This window comes from Loxodonta africana, chromosome 20 (genome assembly GCF_030014295.1).
Source record: "Loxodonta africana isolate mLoxAfr1 chromosome 20, mLoxAfr1.hap2, whole genome shotgun sequence".
In the NCBI taxonomy this organism is placed as follows: Eukaryota; Metazoa; Chordata; class Mammalia; order Proboscidea; family Elephantidae; genus Loxodonta; species Loxodonta africana.
In genome coordinates this window covers 4,917,115-4,933,233 of record NC_087361.1, presented here as the reverse complement: position 1 = coordinate 4,933,233, position 16,119 = coordinate 4,917,115, and the positions used below count along the sequence as shown (strand labels likewise).

The 16,119-nt window shown below is 39.0% G+C and overlaps 1 protein-coding gene across 13 annotated transcripts in view; it reads left to right on the top strand.

Moving 5' to 3' along the window:
* The window catches only part of BBX (BBX high mobility group box domain containing), a 294,480-nt gene that overhangs the window by 244,041 nt on the left and 34,320 nt on the right, over positions 1 to 16,119 (top strand). For all 13 annotated transcript variants that reach the window (XM_064273026.1, XM_064273018.1, XM_064273019.1 and 10 more), the window contains 3 exons: positions 6,233 to 7,241; positions 8,257 to 8,395; positions 12,061 to 12,209. In XM_064273026.1, coding sequence (XP_064129096.1) covers positions 6,233 to 7,241; positions 8,257 to 8,395; positions 12,061 to 12,209 — 1,297 coding nt within the window. The remainder of the gene's footprint in view (positions 1 to 6,232; positions 7,242 to 8,256; positions 8,396 to 12,060; positions 12,210 to 16,119) is intronic.

Sequence of the window (16,119 nt, the reverse complement as noted above, 5' to 3'; positions counted from 1 at the left end):
TCGCCAGCTGTCTAGTTATGTCTAAGAAGTATCCATACCTGTGTCCCCTCAGTGGTTTACTATATATGTGGTTATACATGCATGTTCCCACATATTCATACTCCTATATATTTTTTTTTTATATATTTGTATACCTATGTGCATATTTGCATAACTACACAGTTTTTTGGTGGTCGTTGGTATTTCCTGGTGTACATCCTCTCACAACCCCTTCAGGCCCCGAACATCAGCCTGCAGATCTCACCTCAGCTCTCCTACGCTGCCATCAGACAGGTGAATTCTTATACTTAAAATACACTTAAAACCCCTCGCCGTCAAGTCGATTGCTACTCATAGCAGCCCTACAGGACAGAATAGAACTGCCGCGTCATGTTTCCAAGGAGCGCCTGGTGGATTCGAACTGCCGACCTTTTGGTTAGCAGCCATGGCTCTTAACCACTAGGCCACCAGGGTTTCCACTTAAGGGGGCCTTTTATTTGAAAGTGGAGCGTTTCTTTCCTTGTCTTTGCATGCAGAGTTGTGAGTCATTCCCAGAACACCCCTATATTCCAGAACTTTTCATTCATTCCACATTGCACCGACTGATTCTTAGAGGAGCTAAACTATGGGGATGCCCCTAATGAATGCCTTTAACGTCTTTGGAGTGACTTTAAAAGATGGCCTTAGGGAGCAAAGGCTGCCCCACCCCATCCTGAGTCTTCAGAAACGGCAACAGTAAATAATACACATTTAAACCCCTATTTCTTCTGGCCCAGTTGTTTCCACAAACCAAATGGAGAATTAATACACTCAGATTTTAGTGTTGAGAAAAGCTTAGACCACTGGTCTGTGACCAGTTATCTTTTATGATAGGGAGAAACAAATTTCCTTAGTAGCGATGCTATTGTTTATTCTCAGAAACCATCAGGCAGTGTGTATTTTTATGGTGGTTTTATTTAATTATGGAGGAAATGCACACCTTGGAAAACACTGCTGAATGCCATCCTGAGGTTATGTCTACACTGTTCTGGCTGATAAGAAGCCAGCACAAAATGACTGTAAATATACCTTGGCTGCAAAACATTTGTTTTGTACTAAAAAGAAGAGATTTCAAAATTGAAACTTGGTGATTAGTGTCAGTGGGTCTGTTTTCACACTGCCTTAATCTAGCTGGCTTAATCTAGCTGGCTCTTAATCTAGCTGCCTTAATCTAGCTGGCTCTTATAATAGACGATGAAAGAGAAAGTATAATTAAGAGTGAAATAATATGGTCCATCTTAGGACCACTTACCTATTTCTTAGTACCTGCCAAATTGTTTCTATTTCTGTGGTATTACTTCTTATCTAATACGCAAGATTTTTTACTTTTTCCTCATCACTTTGGTAAGTCTTTTAAAGCAGGGCACAATAAAGAAATGAATCGATGTCTTCATTTGTCAAAAGGAATACATTCACAAGTATCTTTGATTCAAAGATAAAAGCTTGATGCACACAAATTCATTATGTCTTTAAAGTGAATCCCCAGTTACAAACTCTGAGCCCAAGGTGTGGTCTTACCTGTATTGAAAATGGCAGCATCCCTAACTCGGGAACATAAAAAATAATCCATCCACTGTACATTTTACCTCATCCCTTCGATATTTCTATTTCCACCAAGCTCTGAAATGTCTGTTTTGTAATCATTTTGAAGAGGGTAGCTTTTTATACATCTCTCCAACAGATATCATCCTTAGGATCTCAGTATCACTTAACCATTACACCATTAGGGCTCCTTCGATATTCATGTAAGTACAATGTTTTCAAGGTTCATCCGTGTTATAGCATGTATCAGAACTTCATGTGTCTTTACAGCTGAATAACATTCCATTGCATGGATATATCAGATTTCATTTATCCATTCATCTGTTGGTACGAACGAGTTTTTTTCTAACTTTTGGCTACTGTGAATAATGCTGCAGTGAACACTGGTATCTAAGTATCTGTTTGAGTCCTGCTTTCAAGTTTTGGAGTACATATGCAAGAGTTGAATTTCTAGGTCATATGATAATTCTGGAAACCCTGGTGGCATAGTGGTTAAGAGCTACGGCTGCTAACCAAAAGGTCAGTGAGTGGTTCAGATCCACCAGGCGCTCCTTGGAAACCCTATAGGGCAGTTCTAGTCTGTCCTGTAGGATCTCTGTGAGTTGGAATTGACTCAACGGCAATGGTTTTGGGTTTTTGATGGGGTATGGTAATTCTGTGTCTGCCTTTTTGAGGAACCACGAAACTATTTTTCCTGCAGCCGCACTCTTTCACATTCGCACTAGCAATGCAGGAGGGTCCCGATTTCCCTCTCTTGCCAACACATTCTCTCTCTCTGATATTAGCCATCCTATTGGGTGTGAAGGAGCCCTGATGGTGCAGTGGTTAAGAGCTCAGCTGCTAACCAGAAGATCGGCAGTTTGAATCCACCAGCTGCTCCTTGAAAACCCTGTGGGGCAGTTCTACTTGCTATGAGTTGGAATTGAATTGATGGCGACAGGTTTGGGGTTTTTTGTTTTTTTTTTTGGTTAATGGGTGTGAAATAGTTTCTCCTTGTGGTTTTGATATGCATTTCCTTAATGACCAGTGACTGTGAGCATCTTTTCACATGCTTATTGGTCGTTCGTATACCTTCTTTGGAGAAATGTCCCAAATCCTTTGCCCATTTTTTAATTGGGTTGTTTGTATCTTGTTTGGATTGTTTGTTGTTGTAGGAGTTAAATTTATTGTGGATACTAAATTTCTTATCAGGTAGATGGTTCCAAATATTTTCTCCCGTTCTGTAGGTTGTATCTTCATTTTCTTGGTAAAGTCCTTTGATGTACAAAAGTTTTTAGTTTTGATGAAGTTCATTTTATCTGTGTTTTGTTGCTCATGTATGGTGTCATATCTAAGAATCCGTTGTCAAAAACTAGATGCTGAACATTTATTCCTATGTTTTCTTCTAAGACTTTTGTAGTTTTAGTTCATATATTTAGGTCATTGATCCATTTTGAGTTAATATTTGTATATGCTGTGGAGTAATCCAGTTGTCCTGGCATCGAGTCGATTCCGACTGGTGGCAACCCTCTGTGCCTGTCCTTACAGCATTGCCAGATTCTCTGATTACTCTAGCTGTGTGGTACAGGAGTATGCTTTGCGATCAGGAACTGAGTGTTCTCACTTTATTTTTCATGAGTGGTTTGGCAGAGTCCTTTGCAATTCCATCTGAATTTGAGGATTGGCTTTCCCGTTTTTACAACGAAGGCTGCTGGACTTCCGATTGGGATTGTGGTGAATCTGCAGATTGATTTGGGTAGTGTTGACTTCTTAACAATATTAAGCCTTCCAGGACATGGACAGAGGATGTCTTCCCATTTGTTTAGACCTTTAATTTCTTACAGCAGTGTTTTATAATTTTGAGTGTACATATCTTTCACCTCCCTGATTAAATTTATTCCTAGGTACTTTATTCTTTTAGATATTATAAATAGAATTGTTTTCTTAATTTCCTTTTCTGAGAGCTCGTAGCTGATGTGTAGAAACACAATTGATTTTTTGTGTGTTGCCCTGGAACTCTGCAACTTTGCTAGATTTATTTACTAGCTCTAGTAGTCTTCTTGTGGATTTTTGGGATTTTCCATATGTAGGATTATGTCATCTGGGAATAGAGATAATTTTGCTTCTTCCTTTCTAATTTGGATACCTTATACTTCTTTTTCCTGCCTGACTGCTTGGGCAATAACTTCCAGTAAAATATTGAATAGCAGTGATGAAAGCAGGCAACTTTGTCATGTTCCTGACCTTAGGGTAAAGCTTTCAGTCTTTCTTCATTGAGCATGGTGTTAGGTGTGCATTTCTGTTTCTTTTTTTTTTTTTTGTATATAAATCCCCTTTATCATGTTGTGGAATCTCCCTCCTATTCCTAGTTTGTTGAGTGTTTTTATCACAAAAGAGAAAAATTCAGAATATTAACTGACTACAAGCTCATTTCAAGCCGGAAGTATGATGTGCCTGTTTAAAAAAAAAAAAAAAAAGTAACCCCAGGGCCCCATTACAAGATATGTGGTGTAGCTATCAATGGACAAATAGTTCCACCTCTCATCTAGAGTGTCACAGCAAGGCTGGGAACATAATCCAAGAATGATACCGCTGAATTGAAGCATTCATCTTTCCCAACCTTCCTAAAACTTCACGCCATTCGCAAACTGTGTTCATACACGTTTGTTCTCTTTTGCCTCACAACAACCCAGTGCAGAAGGTACTGTTAACCCACTTCACAGCCTCTGTTTTCTCATATGGGTTCAAGTCTAAGCTACATGGCTCATTCTATGACCTCAGCCAAGGTGTATTGCTTGGTCATGAACCCAGTTCATTTCAGTAAAACCCATTTTCACTTCAAGACGGCATACATGTGATGAGCTGTTAAGGAAATGGGGAAGATGATACCAGAAGAGACTTCTGGGTACATGAAGCTAATCTTCAAGGATTTGAAATTCTTTCACATGAGAGAAAGAATAATTTGTGTGGTTTCAAATCAGAGAACTAAGACCAGTGGGTAGAATTTATAGAATAATAAAAAAATTTATCTTTTATTATGATGAGTATGTGTGTGTGTTATATGTATGTGTGTATAAAAAAATTTTTTTAATGTATATATGTATATGCATATATATACGCACACACACATATATAACAAACATACCATTTCAACACTGCTTTCATGTTGTATAACCATTACTTCCATCCATTTCCAAACTTTTCTGTCACCTTTAACAGAAGCTCAGTATCCATTTTTGCTTAATATTAAAAATTTATCAAACAGAACTGCCAAATAATGGAATAATGCGCTGTCTTTGTGCCAGAGTTAGATAACTCACTCTCCAGGATATTTTAGTGAAATGAATTCCTGTCTTGGGAAGAAGGTTAGATTGGATGACCTCTAGAATGACACCCAACTTTGAGAGTCTGGTTATATGTGTTCGATTTTGGTGATTTGGTTAGTGAGTGAATTTGTGATTTGTTGTTTTTGATTGGGGATTGTTTGTTTTACTTCTGCAGTTTCATTTGCAGCAATATAATTGTTTTTCTTATGATTTAGGATTAATGGTCCATTCGTGAAAAAACTTAAGAGCCTGAAACAAGGGAGTAAAGCATGACTAGTGCTTGGTGTAATTACCTGTGCAAGAAATACTATGCTATTTCCCAGAACACGTCCCCAGAGTGAATGCCCGCATTTGTTCATTTCATCCCTAACTCTCGGATCACATCAGGGGTGATGAGGAGAGTCACTCTGAAATATACTTGAGCAGAGATTAGAGTTTGCGAAGTATTATTAGGTTTGCTAAGGTGAACCACGAAAATGCAAACTTTGAGTATACCCCACTGTAAAAACCAGCACCTATATGGCAAAAGGTCTTTGAAATGACTTATTAAAAGCCACAGAGTGATAGTTGTTGAAAAAGCATAGAATTTACTTTGAGACTGCCTTTCTAGCCCTCTTCTATAACTAGTATATTCCTTTCCCCAAGTGGTACAGTTATTCCTGAAGGACCAGTATAACTGAGAAAGGAAAATAAAAATTATTTCAAAATTGATGTAAAAACAGCAGATTCTTCCATGAGAATAAAACCTTCGGGAAAGACTAAATGTGTCAGTGTTCCAGAATTAAGATAAGTTTTGCTTCTATCCTGTTTCCTGTTAGGTTCAATAGTGGGAAGTTCTCAGTCCTTGTAGCTACTTGCCGAGGTCTAAAAAGTTAACTTACATGAGTTTCTAAAAAAGATAGCTCCATCGTGAATGATCTGAAGGACCGGATACACTTGTCATATTCAGTTTTTAAAAACTTGTCCTGTCTTCCTCTCCCCATCCCCTTTCCAAATGACTCAATATAGACCACAAAGCTAGTAAATAGCAACACCAGAACTCAAACTCGGCTCTTTTAACTCTAGATCCCGTCTCATTTTAACAAATCTTGTTTTCTTGGAAATAATTTCCGATAAGCCGGACAATGAGAATTCTGGCATATGCTTGTCCAGAGTTTAATAAATATCTCATACCACCTAAAACTTTTTATTAATTTTGAATCATTTAAGTTCTTTTGGCAGGTATGGACTCATTATTATAAAGTTTGACATTTATTTTGATAATTTTTAAAAAGAATATATAATCGAGAAGCTTAAACTAATTTCTAGCATGGAAGAATAAGGATTTTTTTGTTTTGTTTTCTCTCATTTTTGTTTTAACTGTTTAGATGTGCCTGGCATCAGAGGGGGTGAAAATGGAAGAATCAAAGCGAATGAAAACAAAAGAACCAGATGGTGGAAGAACTAAAGAACTGGAGAAGGGAAAGGAAGGACGGGAAATAAAAGTGGAGAAAACAGATGAAACCAATTTACAAAAGGAAGCAGAATTTGAAAAACCAGCTAAGGAAAATGTAAGAGATTCTAAGGAATTAAGAAGTTTTGAGGAGCTGCAAGTGGATGATATAATGGCTATAAAAATGGAAGATCCCAAAGAAATAAAAAAGGAAGAATTAGAGGAAGATCAAAAGTGTAGTCTTTTCCCTGATTTTTCTTACTCTGCCAGTAGCAAGATAATAATAAGTGATGTTCCCAGTAGAAAGGATCACATGTGCCATCCTCATGGAATTATGGTGATTGAGGATCCCACAGCGTTAAACAAACCCGAGAAACTAAAAAAGAAGAAAAAGAAAAGCAAAATGGATAGACACGGAAGTGATAAATCCACGCCCAAGAAGACTTGCAAAAAGAGGCAGTCTTCTGAGTCTGACATCGAGAGTGTCATATACACCATTGAAGCTGTTGCAAAGGGAGACTGGGGTGTTGAGAAACTTGGAGAAGCCCCTCGCAAGAAGGTCCGCACATCCTCAAGTGGCAAGGGAAGCCTTTCGGATGCCAAGCCACCAAAGAAAAAAGTGAAATCGAGAGAGAAGAAAATGTCAAAGGAGAAATTCTCAGACACTACCAAAGAGTCAAAACTTCCAGATTTCATTAATCTTTCTGCCAGCAAGAACATTTCTGGTGAGGTGTCAGAGGGTGTAAAAGCAGAACCATTGACCCCTGTGGAGGAGGCACCACCACCCACCCTGTCGGGACAAGCCAAGCCTGAGGACAATGACTGTAATAGAAAAACAGAGACGTGTGGCTCCAGGAAATCCGAGAGGTCTTGCAAAGGTGCTCTTTATAAAACCCTGGTGTCTGAGGGCATGCTGACCTCTCTGCGAGCCAATGTTGACAGAGGTAAGGGATTCATTCTATCGACCTGAAAAGGGAATACAAAACCAAGCGGGATTTCTCTTTTAACCCATTACAACAACAGCCATAGGGAGCAATACGGAATCAAAATAATATCTTACACTTGTACAGTTCCTTATGGTTTATAGATCGTATATATTTGTCATTTTACTTAAGTGTCTTCTCGCATCGTTGAGGAACACTTGTCTTCTTTTGTAGGTAGTTCTCAGGAAATAGGTATTCAAAATAATTTAAACTTTTTTTATTGATATGGGCTTGCTATTTATTTAGAAAGATCAGTGTTGAATGGTTGGAGATTTCAGTCTGGCTTTTAAAACTGATGGAAAGATTTTCCTGAATCAGGCAGGTATATTTGGCAAAATCTTGACTTGTAGGCTGTAGAAGGAAATAGGTTACTTGGCCCTCCCCATCTGGTAATCAAAGAGATATTTAAAGTGAAGGATTCTTTGAAATATGACAGCATCCAGAAAGCAGTTCATGTGCATACCTTTATTCCACAGAGTGTTTTATGTAAAGTTATCTATTTAAAAATATGTCATCTGGCTAGGTGACTACCACTTGGCAAGCTAAATTATAATGAGACGTGAGAATCGTAGGTTCAACAAGCCCTGGATGAAGATACTTGGTAATACATAGTTCTCCAGGGATGTCATTTCAACGGGTCTTTGGGAAAGCAGAGCTAATAGTGCCCCCAACAAAGGGCTCTCACACCTTTGACTGATTCTCAAGTGGGAAAGTTGGCAGTAATCAGTCTCTCTGAAGTTAGGCAGTACCTGTTGGGTTATGATGAGACAACTGATCTCAGAGGCTGTAAGTAAATTTTTTGAATGTTCCATCATTAAAATGGTCCAGCATGAATCATTTGTGGAGGACTCTGGAATAGTGACAGCCAGAGTCCTACAAATGAAGCCCAAGGAGTTAAGGTCACTTGGGAAGCAACTAAGTTGATTTCCCCCCACCCCAGCATACTAAGCACGTCCATTCTCTTGAATTTCTTCAGGGAAACGAAGCTCAGGAAAAGGAAACTCATCTGATCATGAAGGGTGTTGGAATGAAGAAAGCTGGACATTTAACCAGAGTGGGACCAGTGGGAGCAAAAAGTTCAAGAAGACCAAAGCAAAGGAAGATTCTTTCCTTGGGTGAGTGCCTATGAGCTATACTGCACAGACCCCAAATGTGATAGAATTTTCAAGATAAATATGTCACCCACTGCTCATTTTTTGAGTATCCATTTAACACTATGTCAAGAACACTAAGGAATATACAAATCAAGTGTATCGCATGATTCCTGCTGTTAACCTAGTTGTGTGGGAGAAAATACCATTCATGTTTCAGGTATAGTGGAAAATATGTAGATCTTAGACTTGGGCCCAAGTTTAAATCAAGATTGAATCAAAGGTCACTACATATTAGTGGCATGACATTGTAACTGGTTTAAAATCTTCAAGATGCATTTTCCCATCTGAAGCTGAGGATGGATGTTATTTAAATTGTTGACATCTTGCCCATTTTATATACTATATATTCTTAATTTAATATTTCTAAATGTACATATCTTTATAGAATAATATGTGTGGAAAATAAAATTATGCCTTTATCTCTAACCTTATTTTGTTTAAATCTTATCAGTTGCTCCAAGATAAAAAATAATGGGTTGAATATTCCCCCACTATGAAATTTTTTTTTTATGAAGCTGAATTAATATATTGAAATACAATATTAACCAATGGCGTACATCGAGATAAAATTGTTAAGAATTGTTTCATTTTTAGTATTATGCCAAATACTTACAATAGCCATCTTAATACAGAGCATTTTCTTAGTAAGCTAGGAGACCAGTACTTTACATTGTGGAGGAAAGGGTCTGCATATTCATTATACAGTTTTGGAAATCCTTTGAGATTTCTCATTAGCCCAATTTGAAAAGAATACATCGAATAGAAGTAAGTACATTTTATATTCTCTATATCTTTTCATAAGTGTGTTTAAAGGTATGCAAATGCTATGCATTGGGTGTATTGTATTTCATTTATTTATAAATATTTGCATGTCTGTTTATAGAATAACAGAATTTTTTTCCCTTGGAAGTTACAGTGCTTTCAAGTCTGTTTAATTATAAAGCTCTAGGTTATCACAGAGTGAGAGGGTAGAAATTATTTCCCATGATGATGATTCCTTGAGATTATTTATATTCTGATGATATAATTTTATATCGTTCCTTCTCCCTGGTATTTTGAAAAATCCAAAGTAGTTCTGATAGTTTTGCTTATATCATGCTTAAGCAGTAACGTGAAAATCCTCACATTTGTCATGTCAAATCACACTTTCCAATTCAGAATTTCCTAAAAAAGTAAGTCTTGAGCATCCGAGCCAACACTCCGCGTCTTGTAGAAGAACTGCCAATGCTGTGTAGGTCTCCACGCCAAGGGAGTAGCAGGACTCTCTGCAGACAATGTGGATTCCAGGGAAGCCCAGCAGGCATTAAGGCATCTGTCTTAGTTTTCTAGAACTGCTATAACAGAAACGCCACAAGTGGATGGCTTTAAAAAACAGAAGTTTATTCTGTTAACAGTTCAGGAGGCTAGAAGTCTGAATTGAGGGCACCAGCTCCCAGCGGAGGCTTTCTCTCTGTCGGTTCTGGGGAGATGTCCTTGTCATCAGTCTTCCCCTGGTCTAGGAGCTTTTTAGTGCAGGGACCTCGGGTCTAAAGGACGTACTCCATTCCTGGCGCTTCTTTCTTGGTGGTATGAGGTCCCTCTCCTCTCTGCTTGCTTCTCTCTTTTATATCTCAAGAGAGATTGACTCAAGATACAACTTAATCCTGTACATTGAGTCCTGCCTCCTTAACATAACTGCCTCTAATCCTGCCTCATTTACGTCATGGCGGTTAGGATTTACAACACGTAGGATAATCACCTCAGATCACAAAATGCTGGGCAACCACTCGGTACCGGGACTCGTGGCCTAGCCAAGCTGGCACACATTTTTGGGGACACAGTTTAATCCATGACAGCTTCCCATCAGAAAGTTCCCCGCCACTTCCATGAGGAACTGCTGAAGCTCTGAGAGAGCGGTTTTTCACCAAACTTTTTCGAGGAACAAAAAAAGTGAAACGATCGTTTAAGAAGGTGTTTCTGAAAAGAGTTTAGTGTGTGAGTTATTTGTTTGTATTTTTTTTTTTATCATTTCTGAGGAACCTACATGTATGTAACTGAGAGTGTACGTTTCCATAGGCTTATATCAATGGTAAACCTCAGGGGTCCACCCCACCCTCCCCCATTTTAAATATTGGCCTAACTATTGGGTTTGCGTTGTTTAAAAGAAAGCAACATTGAGAAACTCAAGTTCCTGTCAGTCTTTTCTGAGATTTTAGATGAGCATTCGAAACCTTTTTATCTCAGAAAATATGCTCCCTGTTTAGTTAACTGTAGCCAAGAAAAATTTACCCAGTATTGGTGGTTATAATTTTACAGACCTCTCCAAGAAAAATATGGATTATTACTCTCATTCCCTTTTAAAGACTTAAAAACATACATACCAAAGGACCTTAACAGTTGTATGTTGCATTTTCACATGTTTTTTTGGGCGTTCAGACTATATTCACAACTTGTAGATAGCTTTCTGATAGCTAATACCTGATTTTCCCTCGGTATAAACGTTTTCTTTAACTGAATGAGAAAAGGCGGCTTTACTAACTAAGGAGCGTTCCTCGCACACCACCTCCACCGCTCCTCCCACCCCTACCCTCACTGCTTTGATGGAACTCAACGATGGCCCTTTTCTGTTGATGATGCTGATGGCCCTCTGATGGTCTTCACTCTGCTCCACAACTCTTGCACATACCTCCAAAACCAAGAACAGCTCTAGGTAGAAGTATGTCGAGACATCCCTTAACTAGCAGCTTGACACATTGGCTTGCTAAAAGGTGGTAAACAGGGCTGTTCACCTCTCCCCATTACACCCTCCATTTTCTATCTACCAAATATGGTGATTCTCCTGCAGCTACTCCATCTGCTTGGGTTACATCTGAGTTACTCAGTCTCGCTGAGTAAAAGCCAGCAGCCAGCCTGGGATCCAGCAGGCGAGTAGCCAGCCATCACTGTGTGGGAGCCATAGAGACTGTCAGAGCCAGCCCAAGGATCTCCCGGCTTTGATGGTGGCATTTCTGAAGTCATTCGTGGCTAGTTAGAGTGGTGCTGCCTCTCTGCCAGTGCGCTCATTGAAAACTAGTTTTGGTTTGCTCGTTCAGTGTTTTATCCTCATCCAGGTCAGCCATCCAGATTTTTTTTTTTCTAATACTCAAAAATTCTCTTTGCATTCTGTTTGTGTCTATGTGTTTTTTAATCAAATACTAGCCACTAATTTTTTTTTAAATCTGATGCTACAAAATGACCAAACTGCATGTGTCTAAGCTTGCCAGTATATACATATATCTGAAGCTGTAGAATGAACAACTGTATACGAAGAGGCAGTGCTTTGTACTGCACTTCAGAAAGAACTCCCATACCAGTGGAGAGTGGCCATTTCTGTGCCTCAGAAATACTCTGTCGCCTATGACGTTTGTATTTTCTAAGGTAATACCATAACCTGTCATGTGCGTTTACTAAGAAAACTATGTTGGTAAACCTTCTCAACCATTTTCTGAAAAGATTTTTTTTTTTTACCTCTGTGCACAGGATTGACTAACAATGTTCTAATTCTCAGGGACACTGTTCTCAAAGAGAATATCTTAAAATATATCTTGTATTATTTTCTGTTCAAATATTTACATCATGTGCTGATTGATTTTTCTCCCTTTTATTAGCTCAACAAAGCTGGATGAAGAATTTGAAAAAAAGTCCAACAGCCTCTCTCAATATAGTCCTGTTACATTTGACCGGAAATATGTATCTGTCCCAAGGAAAAAGAAGAAGACTGGGAACGTGTCCTCAGAACCAACTAAAACCAGCAAAGGTTAGATGTGTTGTGTTACACCTTCCTGCAGCATGGGTGGAATCTCAGCTGAACCCGTCCTAAATTTCTGCAGCTCTCTTTAGCTGTGTAATTGGAATTAGAAGTGAGGCAGCAGTGAGTTAGGATTTCAGGTCACTTTCCAAGATTTTCCTGGTCCCTGATTCCCTTCTCTCTCCCTTCCTGCTTCCCTCCACAGTTCCCCTCAACCTCTGTCCTTTGGCATTCCTGCCTGTACATGTGTGCTTACAGTTGTAGCCAAGCTTTTTCTAACATGTTCCATGTGGTCTTTGACCTTCTGCCCCGCGGAATTCTAATTTGGAATGCCGACCTTTTCTAGAGCAGAAAGCGCTGGCAGATTCCAGTTCATCTACTTCCTATGTCTGCACCAGGCTCGACTCTGGGACTGTGAAGTGGTTCTGTTTGCCTGATAAGCAGACTCCGTTCTTTACTGGCAGTGTGGACAAATGAAAATACAACTCCTCAGACTACTCCAACAGTATTTTTTATTGGTTTTGTTAAATTTAGAAAAATGATTTGTTTAGCGTATTTATTTTCAAGAATATCAGCTTCTCCCTTTCATCTATCAGGAAGCTTTTAAAGTTATCAGTGCAACTTAGGTGAATGTCAGCATTCATCAGGGGCAATACTACAGTCTACAGGGGGGTTTTGAAGAGTAGGGAGGCATTTTCAGTGGTCTCAGCAACTGGGGCCACTGTTGACTTTTATAGGGCAGGAGCCGGAATGCTAAACATTCTGCCCTGCTCAGGACAGTCAAACACAATGAAGCATTTTTCTACCCAAAGGACAGTGTTTCTCCCATTAAGAGAAAAAAAAAAAAAAAGTCTTCTAATTTAACATGAGGTAGGCCTAAAGGTTGGTGGCGAAAATGTACCTCTAGTTTTCCACACAGATGTGAAAGGCTTCATTGAGTCAGCTCTCCCATAAGGACAGGGATGGAGACATGAAGGACTGGTACAACAGGGCTCTGTTGCTTCCAGGATCAAATTCCGAGCAGGATTTTATGGCAGAGTTCTTGTAATTGTCCTGCCAATATGGCCACCAGTCACCTACTTCACATTAAATCAGATTGATTCCTTTCCTCTGTGCATTTTTGGTGGCTAGATGAATAGAGGATGAATGAATAGTTTTCTTTCTAGATATATACATATTTCTGTAGATCTTTTTAGATTCTAGCAGCCTTGGGTAACGATGAGAGATAGCTATTAATAAGGATATACAATTTCACGATTGAAGAAATATTTAAGGCATATGGACTGGAGCCCTGGCAGTGCAACAGTTAAGAGCTCAGCTGCTAACCAGTAAACGGTCGGCAGTTGGAATCCATCAGCCACTCCTTGGAAACCCTCCGGGGCAGTTCTGCTCTGTGCTACAGGGTCCCTATGAGTTGGAATCCACTCGATGGCAATAGGCTTGATTTGGTTTTTGGACTGGGGAAAATTATGATTTCTTCTCTCAAGAGACCTAAGCCTTTCTCTCTTGAGACCTAAAAGCCCCTTTGTACACTGAAACTGATGTAACAGAGGAAAGGGACTTTGTGATCTGTCTCAAAACAGAACTGGAAGGTTGAAGAAAGACCCTCTTCCTGATTAAAGGCAGTATGTACATAAAATCATTTTAAAATTAGCTCAGCTCTCCTCTGTGGTTAATAAACACAAGTCTAGTGAATAAAGAACTAAACAAGAAATGTTGTATCACCAACTTTGCTCATCTGGGAACATAAAATTGTGTTGTTTCCAGATCTTCCAAGATAGGAAGGAAAGAGTAGACTCGTTGACAGGTAGCTAGCTGAGCACAGTAATGGATTACCAGATGAAATGACAGTCTTTGTGCCCTAGAGATATTTAGGAGTAGGCAGAGTGGTCCATGAGCCCAAAGATGCCAGGCATCTTGGGCCCCCATAATTCTTAGGTTTAAACTTGCTGATAAATACCTGACAGGCTAACAAAAGGGAACTTGATTGATTGATGTGCAGAATGTGTTCACTTTTTCAATTCCCTGTAGTTTGAGATGTTGGGTTTAGAGTTATGAAGTTGGCCGAATTATCTGTCAGGGAATGTAACAATAGATTTGTTTGTAAAGCTATCAAGCCCTGCAGTTAGGACCTATTTTCATGAGACCTTCTCTGGGGTCTTAGTTGTCAGTTATATGATTTTCCTCTCCCAGCCAAGATTAACAGTATTTCTTCTGATGTGAAAAAGCTTTTTGGGGGTTTGGATTATATTTCATACAGTATCATCTTAACTCTCCCGCTGTGCCTCTCAAGCCACAACGTCGTTGCTTCTTATACAATCTATTGGTGTTTACATATAAGGGAAGTCTTCCCAGACTTCAGACTTTGCTATACATTCCAGCTCGTAGGGCAAGATGCAACTGAAATAAAGCAGACATTAAATAATATAGCCTGTATTTAGCAAACTAAAGAAATGGTCTTTATGATTGACTGTAATTTGGCATCAGCAGCACCAGTGCACTAGCCTACAAGTTGTTAATAAAATCACCATACCAGCTGTGCTGTAATTGCCTGATCCCTAAAGGCGAGAGAGGAGATTGTTTTCTGAGACTCTAGACCCTTTGCGCCTTTGCATAATGAATCATTCAAAGCAAACATCGTGTATGAGATCATTAGTTCATTAGTAAAAGAGCGTGTGTTCATAAGAAACCTTGTTTTTCCTCCAACAGTTTACCGTTTGTATTTTATTTTCTCCTATTTCTTAATTGCAAACCCTAGTGGCAAAGTGGCTAAGTGCTACGGCTGCTAATCAAAGGGTCGGCAGTTCGAATCCACCAGGCGCTCCTTGGAAACTCTATGGGGCAGTTCTACTCTGTCCTATAGGGTCGCTGTGAGTCGGAATGGACTCGGGGGCACTGGGTTTAGGTATTTCTTAATTATTCAGTATTCATTATATATATATATATATACATATATATATCTTGCTGTGTCATACTTGGTTCCTCTTTAGATACTTCAGGTTATGTAAAATATGTAGTTTTTCTGAAATGTAATACCTAGAAGACATGACTGTATATGTATTTATACAATTACATATCTCAGAATCATAGTCCTTGCTTAGGATTACGCCTCTATCTTCCCGCCAAGCTCCTTGGCTTACTTCTGTATTTCTAAGTCATCTCCCTCTTTCCACTTGCTCACCACCTGCCTCCGCCAGTCCTTTCTGTGTATGTAATGGGCCTTGTCAGAAACTACAATGAAAGGGGATGAAAATAACTGTAAATGCCACCTTCTTTCAACTGGGCTTATGTTATGTTATAGTAGGGCCAGAGCATAATGATTTAGGAATAAAATTTCCCTTGGCTTCCAAGAACAAATTACCCAGTAAATTATGATCTCTGTAAATCACAGTGCAATTCAGCTAAAGCAGCCCATTTGTAAGGTGTTTCCTGGGTTATCTCTCGCAGCTATTTGTATATATTTAAAATGGAAACTTTAAATTACATGTCTAAGTTTAATTGTAACTATTTAAAAGGTTTGTTTTGACGCATTAAGTATACTATTAATGTAGGAAGTGCTGTTTATGAAAGAATCAGAAGTCAGAGTTCTTGGCAAAACAGTACTTTTCAAACAAAGAAGGGTCATAGGGGAAAGACAGATTGGGTTCAATTTAGAGGATTTAAGTCGTGCCCATCCTGACCCCTGCCTTCTCTTCTCCTTTATCTCTTCTGTCTCCGTGTTCCTTGGCCCATTGCCAGTCATACCCTTGGACTTCCTCATTTTTTTTCCAATCTACATTCATATTTTATGATTGAAATTTCAAATGGATCAAGAATTTGAGATGTTAAAAAATCACAGTGGTAATAAAAGAAACAGGTTTATAAAGTAAAGATTGAAGACAGAATTCCCTGTTTGGGATCATGCCAGCCTGGAGGTGCT